Source organism: Phoenix dactylifera, chromosome 12 (assembly GCF_009389715.1).
Source record: "Phoenix dactylifera cultivar Barhee BC4 chromosome 12, palm_55x_up_171113_PBpolish2nd_filt_p, whole genome shotgun sequence".
Lineage (NCBI taxonomy): Eukaryota > Viridiplantae > Streptophyta > Magnoliopsida > Arecales > Arecaceae > Phoenix > Phoenix dactylifera.
Window position 1 is genome coordinate 8,060,022 of NC_052403.1, and position 9,855 is coordinate 8,069,876.

General features: G+C 40.6%; 1 protein-coding gene across 1 annotated transcript; it reads right to left on the reverse strand.

Annotated features, from left to right (window-relative positions):
• Positions 1-1,261: 1,261 nt before the first annotated feature.
• Positions 1,262-5,052, reverse strand: LOC103719316. The gene is made up of 3 exons (XM_008808509.4): positions 4,419-5,052; positions 3,302-3,430; positions 1,262-3,218 (listed from the first exon to the last, which is right to left on the reverse strand). The coding sequence occupies exons 1-3, from the start codon at positions 4,848-4,850 to the stop codon at positions 1,644-1,646; spliced, it is 2,136 nt and encodes a 711-aa protein (XP_008806731.2). The 5' UTR covers positions 4,851-5,052; the 3' UTR covers positions 1,262-1,643.
• Positions 5,053-9,855: the final 4,803 nt, after the last annotated feature.

Genomic DNA, 9,855 nt, shown 5'->3' on the forward strand with positions numbered 1-9,855 from the left:
GGAGGCAGCAATTGTAGTGGCAAGGGCGGCGGGGATCAAGCTAAAAGCAGTATTGATGGTTGTTGCGGGGACGGCCTTTGGCTGGAGCCTCGCACACCAGCATAGCCCACATTAAGCTAGCAGAGAAAGAGGACTGTATTCCTTCCGAGGTATTGTCCGCTTTGGGTGCTCCGGCCCGCGCGTCCAGCGCAGACGGAGGGAGACTGGTGCCCTCACGGTTTTGTCCCACAAAAGAGCCCTCGAGAGGAAAGGATTTCCACCTCCTATTTAAGGCACAGAACCTTTCCGCGACAGCCCCCCAGGCAACCTGAGGGGTAGTCAATGGAGAGAGGAAGCGCCCCTACCTGGCACACCATCTGTTGCGGAGACGGCCTTTGGCCGGCGCCTCACACAACAGCATAGCCCACATTAAGCTAGCGCTCTGGCCCGCACATCCAGCGCAGACGGGGGGAGACTGGTGCCCTCACGGTTTTGTCCCACGAATTTATTATTTTTTTAATTTATATTTTTCTCCTGCATGAATTTCATGATGCTCATCTACTAATATATATATATATAGAGACACACACACACACATACATACATAATTTTTAAGTAGCAAGTATTATAAAATTACAGTGCAATTTACTTTGTATTAAATTTCTTTCCCAATAAAATAATATTTTGAAACTTAAATATTCATTAAATTATTTGTCTAAATTTTATACCATAAGTGTCACTAGTTGACTTATGTTAAGTATATTATTCCGTCATCTATATTATAATTGTTGCTATTAGTTTATACTAAAAATTCATTTATTTGCACCCTTGTAAGAATTACCATCCATTTAACAGTGGAATCACCATTCATTTATTTGAAGAAATTCAATTCTGAAAGAATGTGATTCAATTCTAGCGTCTATTTTAGAGAACCTAGAGAGGCGTAAACTTCCTTCCATTTTCTATCATCTGCCTTGGTCTCTTGATTTATTTCCTTTCTATGATATAAAGTTGACCTCTGGTTTGGCTTACATGTCTTCGCTATCTCATTAGTTTGATGATCAATAAATGGCAAATTACGAAAAGGGGTCGAGAAAGCTATCCAGATTAGTATCAAACTTCTTGTAGAATATTTTTCAAGGGTAATAGGCATAATTCACTCCCAGCCACCATGACAACAAATGTTCTACTAAAAACTTCTTGTAAAATTTGTTGGCCCAAAGTCGATCAACAAATTTTCCGGCCACCATGACATGTCATCACTAAAAAGATCCAACACAGCTTAACTGGTCAAAGGTGTTAATGCATTAAAAGTACTGATCCCAAATCTAATTTTTCTACTTTAACAACATATACAACATGCTATAATTCAACAAAACTCCATACTAGCTGCCTAATGCAGTAAGGTTACACCACAAAGTTGCAGTTGATGGAGCCAAGAGACTCCCACCGGAGAATCAAAGGCATCGCATCAGCATAAAACATGGTAGCAAAAGTAAATGTAGCCAGCCCACAAGGCAGACAATGTCTTCAGAGACCCCAGCAATGTCGATAAAGTCTGCCTCAGTGAAGAAAAGATATGTTCTTTGTTGCTTGAATCCGGTCTCTGATGATCAGGTGTCACCCCATAAGTTGGATTCATAGATTCCAGAGTAATGGTGCCGCTAAATTTTTTGTTGAAGGACATGCCGCAGCTGAATCTTTTGGCTCTCCATCCTTGCCTCCAAAAGCTTCACCTTCAAGCTATGCTTGTGCGCACCTCGTGGCCATTCAATACATCCTTTCATCCTTCGAGATAAATGAGGATTCGGGGAGTCAGGGGAGCTCCAGTGACCCATGCTTGGTGGGCTAAGACCTACCTCACCTGATCCCCTGTTGGGAGAAAAGGTTCCATTGGAGTTCTTTCCATTCGACAGCCTTCCATTTGTTAATTCAACTGGTATCATCTTGCAATTTTCACCGTTGTTTGGACATGAGGATCTCCATAGCCTGGATATGGAGGATACATTTTTTCTTGGATGTCTTCTGTTTTGAACATCACCGATTTCATTATTTAGCTCGCCATCAACGCCATTCTCCTCCCATTCTGTTCCACTGGATGATGCATTACTTTCTTCATAAATCCCTTTGACCGATGGAACACTCCCTTCTGGTGAATTTCTTAAACTCTGCTCCTCATCATGACTCAGTGTTTCCCAACCACTATCATCTTCCTTACCACCATTTGTATCTATTGCTCCATTTGCGTATTGCATAGTTGCTTTTTCTAAGAACACATCAGTCTCAGCATTCGCCATGTGGATTTTGGAGGCATGGCTGCTCGGCCCATATCCAGAGCATGGTACTATCTCTCTTTCATTGATTTCTTCTCTCGGATGGTGCTCTTCGAAGACTGAACGGATGTCCTCCGAGGCAAGTGGAGGGTGGAAAGTGAACCCCTTGATCTCTTGGAGCATAACTGAGTTGGCTTTTATTTGGAGCGAAGCTGCTGCTTCTATCGCTGCATTGTCTGAGTTTGCAGCATTTTGTGCTTTCAGGAAAGCCTCTATATCCTTTTGTAGCTTGCTCAACTGTGAATACTTATCTTCCAGAGTGATCTTTGCATCTATGAGCTTCATCTGAACCCTCTCCTCTCGCCATACCTCAGCCATCTGTAGCATCCTCCTCTCCTCTTCCACTTCCTCTCGGATCCTCATGGATTCTCTCTTCATAGCTTCAACCTCAGCTCTGCCCTCTTCGATCTCTTTTGCCAGTTCATTGCAAATCTCTTCTATGAGCTCACGAGCCTTCCGTTCCTTCTCATAGTCTTGCAAGAGTCGTTTCACAGATAACTTAGCCTCTGCAAGTTCATCGACCAGCCTGGAATTCACAATCTCCATCCGCTGCCGGTTTTTCTTCTCTCTGTTGAAGTCATCCTTCATGCCATCAATTATAGCCCGGGCTTTCTCATGCTCTCGGCTCCTCCACAATGCCTTCTCCTCTGCAAGCTTGCTCAAGAAATGATCAAGTTTTTTCTTCGCTGATTGTCGTTCTGTCTCAAGCTCACTAATGCGGTCATAAGCCTGCTTAAGCTCTGCCCGGAGAGTAGAAACAACGGAAACTGCAGTCACCTGATTGCCTTCAAGTAGATTCAAGTGACCACAGAACCGATAGAGCTCATCTGATGCTTTTGAGCTCCCAGGATCCCATTTAGTTGCCCTCTCCATAGCAGAGCTAGGCAACGCAGCAGAAGGTTTGAGCTAAATAAAAATATGATCAAAAGGGTCAGATGCAACTAACAAATATAATCAGTTTCAATGTCTTAACATGAAATTAGGATTACCTTGTTCGTATCGCCATTCTTCAGATCCAATACCGAAATAGGACTCATCAACTCATTCTTCACAGTAGTATGGAGATTTGTGCTATCTGGTTTACAAAGTGATGAGACTTGCAGATGGCCAGGAACAGGCTGCATGCAAGAAACACCCAAACAATAAACGACCAACATTTAGACCATCCTTGAAGGCTGAAGAAAGTGTCAATATATGGACCACCAACACTGCAACCAACTGTCAAGAACAACTGGTAGGGCCACATGAAGTCCCAGTTGATCTTTGATGTCATCAGAGTGATGACCAAGACTCTGCTTGATTCGAATGGATCAGAGATTTGTAATTACCTTGTGTTAGAATTTAATGCAATTGAAATGTGCATGTAAAATTCCATCCACTATCAATCGATAAGATTCTGACAACTGTTCAGATTTCAGATTTCTAGAATTGATGCAACTGAATGTATGTATAAGATAACCAGCCGTCCAGGTTGGTCCAATGGCACAAAATTAAGAACAAATCAACCCATTTTTTGTTTTCTGTTGGGTGGCTGAGAAGAACAAATCCCCTTTATAGAAAATAAACTTCACAGGTTAAAGATTTCACGCATTTAGGGCCTGTTTGTCATTGTCCTTGTTTTTAGTGTATTTATTTCTCAACAAATTAGTGAAATGCCGCATGGAGGTTGATGTCGAAGATAGCATTTGCATTAAAACTTCTGTTAGCCCTTGCTTTTTCTTTCAATCTTTTCTGAAGTTCTGAAGATTTTACAAACAATTACAGCAAACAAAAGGGTTTCATCACGCATGTTATTTAGTCTAGCTTATTTTATTTCTTGGGTTTCTTGAAACCAGAAACAGAAAACAAAAGCAACATCAAATGGGCCATTGGCTAACAAGCTAAGCATTTTTCTGTCAAATTCCATTCGGTGCACAAAAAAATAAGGAGACAACTACTTGTTTTTTTCCTGGGAGTCTGAAAGGAATTTTTTCAAATTTCAAGCGAAGTAAAAAAAAAGTCGATTTTGAACCGAGTGTGTGATAAAAACGCCAACTTTCTTTTGAAAAAAAAGAAACCCTAGAAAGAGGAGGAGTTCAAAAAGGAACAGATCTCGGAGTTTCCTACCTCAAGTGCTACCCGAGCTCGCCTTGTTTCCCCTCCGCCACCGCCGCCGCTAACTTGAGGAGGCCACAAATGCCAGATCCCGGCAGCGATCTTCCTCACCGAGACGGGCGGTGCCGCTCCGGCAGCAGTCTTAGCCCTCCGGCGGGGCTTCCCGGAGGATTCCTGCAGGGGCTTGGTGGAATGATCCGCGTCGTCGAACTTCCACCGGAGGAGGGGAGTGGAGGGACCACTTCTCCGACCACCTAAGCCGGCGCCGCCCTTCCTTGGGCGGGATCCGGCAGCCGAAGGAAATGCCGCGTTGCTGACTCGCCGGCATGGGCGGGGCTTCCTGGTGGGATGGAGTTCGGAGTCCGGCGGCGAGGCCAGGGTTTTGGGGGAGAGCATCGCCCGGTTCCTCGCTGGGAGGAAGCCGCCGCCGGCGAAACTCGTCATAGTCTATCTTCTACGGCGTCACTCCGACAGCATTATACAAGAGCGGGGGAGAGAGAGACTGCGCGTGTGTAAACGGTAGCAGCATGGAGGGCTGGAGACGTACTCGGATTGGGTGAGATGGAAAATGCAAGAGAATCTTAGAATTGTTTCCAAAAATACACGACGGTGCGCGCTTGCAAATTAGGGATTTGGATGATTTGGGCTCTGGGGAGGGCGCGCTGGAATCAGAGCAGGTACCAAACAAAGCTGGATGCCGATTTCTTGGTTGCATATATTTAGAAACTATGGATTTGGTTCGAAAACCTATTTTTAATGAAAAATATGGTTTAAGCTGATATGTTCATTAGGTTGAACTTAAAAATAATTAATAGAAAATAATTTCTTAAAAGGGTTGTAATGGGAGTTTTTGATGTGTGTTATTTAAGCTTTTAAGGAAACTTCTCTCTGATTTAAAATTCTAATGGAGCACTCTTCCTAACAGCCTCCTCATCTGATTAATGCAGAAATTTTAAATTTTAACAACAAAGTTCTATTTTAGATAATAATAAAAAAATGAAAAATATCAGATATTAGGGGGATTTAAAATTTTTTAGATGGAGATCCATCTATAATTATGTCTTGCATATATTTTTAAATTTCTTTAAATATGCATTCCACGTACTTGTTTGCCTGTGTACATAAATATAAATATGAATACAATTTGAAATTATTTTTTGGTTTAAGATATTAGTATGGTGGTATCTAACATCCAGTGAGTTTATCAACTAAACTAGTTGACACTCTTAATACAAATATAAATATATATTTTTAATTATCAATATATAATAATTATAATATATTTATATTTTTTATTATAATTGTATGGTTATGCTCGATTTCTTTATTAATTGACAAGCTTTTGCTAGTTGTTACTCCAAACTTAAAGCCATTATGTTTATTATATCTTATTTAATTGTATACATATTTGAAACAAAAAATTATTCCAAGTACAAGCTTCGGCAGTCCAAGTGGCTTAAAGAAATGCAATAAATTTATATTTAACAATTTAAAGCAAAGGCATAAATCATAATAAATATGCTTAATTAAAGATTTTGCAAGCAACATAAATATGAAAAATATATCTCTAAGTAAGTATTACATGATAATCCAAGTTTAAAAATAATCTCTTAAGTATCTCATGTTTTATTTTATTTTTAAAAATACTTTATATTTTTAAAAATAATTTTACATGTTATGATATGATTGGTTGGGAGATCTTTGGACACGAATCTGACCCAACGGCTAGAAGTCAAGTTTTGCTGACCTGGACCTGGCCCAGATGCTCAGGGGGCGTCGTGGTACCGTGTTGGAAACAAAAGTACTGGTACCTGTCTAGACATCATTAGTGGATAAGGCTGTATGCTGTTCTTGAACTCGGTATCCGAGGGAAAGGATCCAAGGTGGGGAGGGGAGCGGCTCCCGAGGTCGCTGCAAGAACCATCGGAGATTCTACGCTGTCGATGCGCCACGTCAGCACAAACAGCCGCTAGGCGACGAAATGGCGTGAGGAGGAGGGTGGGCGCGTGGGGAAGTATTGGCTGGCGTGGGCCCCACCTCGATTGCTCCAATCGGTTATTGCTGTAACGGCTAAGATCACTAGATCCTGTTCGATGTTGGTCGATGAATGAACGGGTCCGGTTTGCATCTTTGGCGCGAAAGAATTTTAGATCGCGCTCGGAACAGCACTCAAAGCACTCCGAACGACCTTGGTAGGATGATTGTAGCATGAAAGCGGCGCATGCCAGAACTCACAGTGGTTGGAGCAGAGCTGCAGGTTGATTGGGAGGGTATATCTTATGTGTGGGAGGTACTAGGTATGGAGCGAGTCTGCCTCGAGGAAGACTCATCTGTGGTTATCGACCGGCTCTGAAGGACAGATCGGTTTGGAGATGGTCATCCCCTCATCCGGGAGACTCGTAGGATAATCCAATTGATGGGTGATGTTCAGATTAGACACGTGTTTAAGAAGACGAACAGGACAGCAGACTGAGTCGCCTCCTTTGTTGCCCGGCATTTCGGGGATTTTCTTTGGACGTCTGCATCAGACGTCCCTCATCCTTTGTATCTTTTACTTTCCTGCGATCTGGCACGTTGTACTCGCGTTAAAGTTATATGAAATGAGTAGCCGCTTTTATCCAAAAAAAAAGCACTCTGAACGACTCCTCCCATCCGCCAGCACAGAACCCGAAGTGACCGTCCGCCTTTTAAACTCCTATATATTAAACACATGTGAATTGAATAATATCCATTTAGATTTAATTATATATTTACAATTATTAAAATATAAATATAAATTTGAGTCTTTGACTAATATTTATATTTATTAAAAAAAAGGTTGTGAATATAAATAGACAATCATCCGATCCATATCTGAATATTCGATTTTTTTATAATTTTATTTTATTTTATATAACACTCATAAAATTTTAAAAAAATAAATAATCATATTAACATGCTATTAATTTGATTGATTATCTACTTAGTTATATCTATTATAAAAATTAATTATTTAACTTATACGTTATATCCATATTTATATTTATATTTTTGGTATTTTTTAAAATAAATATGAATATGAATTTTTGCACCATACTCGTTAGTGGATATGGATATTCTAACCGAAAGCCTCCCTCAAAGGACCAAGCAAGCCGTTCTTTCATCATCTTCAAATGGAAAATAATGCTGATCGTAAGTTATCGGGGGATTAGTGGTCTCCCCTTCCAAACAGCCTCTAAAAAAAACAGAGATTTATTATTTCAAAACTAGGAGAATAATATATTTAGAAGTAGAATATAAAAATACAGAATTTAAAAAAGAAGTTGTTGCTTGCAAGACCTACTTAAGAAAAAAAATTTTTGAAAAAACAGGGTCCCATGGTCGAATTAAAGCATGTTAAGCCGATAAGGCTGATCGGTAAGTAGTGCAGCATTTGTTCTGAAAACAACCATCTGCGATTCATTAAATGGTAATAACATGATGTTGGTGCCCCCAGCAATGTTGGATTTTTGTTATTTTAAAATAAGATTTGCTTGAAATAAATATACTACCAGTTGGGTGCCGTAATAGGTGAAAGGCAGTTACAACTATAACTGCATAAATGCAGTTTCACTCCAAGAGGTGCCAGGTAGTTTTCACAACCTTTCACACTCTATAAAAGACACCCTTCTCATTCAAAACAGGAGAGATATTATCATTATTTTCTATCTATTTGCTGTTACTTTGATCTCTAGTTCAGTTCGAATTCCAGTTTTTTGCAACCCGTAATTCGAAACAGAGCAGTCTTGTATCCTAAAAACAATATTGCTGTGGTTATCCCTATTGCAAACTAGAGAGAGGCAATAATTATTTGAAAGATAGATTTACAATCGCCTACTGCTCTACGGTGAAGCCATTTCCCACTCTTTTTCTAACAAGCAGCACATGCAAATCGTTTTGTACAGTAAAACATTCCGTCTTAGCTGCATAAAAAATTTGCAAACAGTTTACGTTGAAGCTTTCCTTGGTCTCATTCAAAAGGAAAGAAAAAGGAGGTTTTCGTTGGTCCAGTATGCAAACCAAGCCATAAAACGACGGATAAAAGCTCTTATTTTTTTTCGGTCAGTGAAGTTTCAAAGCTATAAATTTCAACAAAAGACTTGCGCATTAGTCGTTCGACTCTTCTGGTGTTATTCTCACAGTTCGCGAAAGCTCAAGGTTGGATGCTCGCTTTTATCATAGGCTGGCATGGAAGTTTGTTCTCAAGTCAAGCCTACCCCGAGTGGAAAATTCCCTCGAAGCAGGATGCATTCAAACGGAGACCGCGATGTCTTCCCCCACTTGCATGGATTTTTGAGTTACTAAAGCGCTCGTCGACCCGGTCAGCACTTTAATTTAGAGGAGGAATGGGTCTATGATGACCTCGGCTTACGTGGTTGAAGACTATATATGCTTGGTGTCTTGTCTCATGGAAATGTTGGATAAACTTTTGTTTGATGGACCCCACAAGAACGGGGGAGATGCTTTGACCGTAATGATGCGAAAAATGCCTCAAAAAGGAGTATTCTCTTGAGTGGTTTCTCTTTACTGTAGTCAGCTGAATGGCTTTTTGAGTCGCATTTTGAGTTACTGAAGCAATTTTGTTAACGCTGCCTCTCGTATTCTTATAGGGTCCATCAAATAATAGCCTCTTGGGAGGGATAGATTGCCCGTGAATACTAGGTTCTCTGCTTTCTTTTGAAATGAAACATATTTACAAAGAACCCTATAGCACTACTGTTTAAGTTGAGGCTTATATCGCCAACTATACTGAGACTACATTATAAAAGTCCACGACATCTCCCACTCAATTTTTGAATACCCAATATTTCGATTCCATTGGATGCATCAAGACAAGAATGGTATATGTGAGGATCATACGGGTATATATTCAATTTCATATCGGCAATGCACTAAATAGATCTTAGGTATATATATAGGACCAAGTAACTCTAATAATATTTTTTTGGATAAGATTTTAGTTTGCTACAAAATGAATCCGAGTATTTATAATTGCATTTAAATGGGTTTGAGCTGACACAGCCTCCGATCCAAGTCATCCAACGGACAAGACGCCACCCTTGGTCTTCAACAACGTAAGCCAAGGTCATCATAGACCGTTCCCACACTACAAAGTGCGGACTGGGTCCTTCCCCTCATTTTCCAACGTGGCTATGGAAATTTTTCAAGCAATCCAACATCAGATGTTGACCTCTCTGACCCATTCCCTAAGACGCAGCCCCATCACCTACTCCTCTCTCTCTCTCTCTCTCCCCCTCTCCTCAACTTATCTTCCCGTGTATAAATACAATGCATCAAAGTGGCTGTGCCTCATCTTTGCCAACAAGGAGAAAGTTGAGAAGAACATAGGAAGGAAGGAAGGAAGGAAAGAAGAGGAGAGAAGGGTAAAAGAAAAAGAGAATGGGGAACTGCCTCAACCTTCGACGAGCAA

Coding starts and splice junctions, on each gene's coding strand:
- LOC103719316 (XM_008808509.4), bottom strand. CDS start 4,850: ATGACGAGTTTCGCCGGCGGCGGCTTCCTCCCAGCGAGGAACCGGGCG. Junction 3,431..4,418: donor GAGCTCGGGTAGCACTTGAG/GTAGGAAACTCC, acceptor TCTTGCATGCAG/CCTGTTCCTGGCCATCTGCA. Junction 3,219..3,301: donor AGAATGGCGATACGAACAAG/GTAATCCTAATT, acceptor ATTTTTATTTAG/CTCAAACCTTCTGCTGCGTT.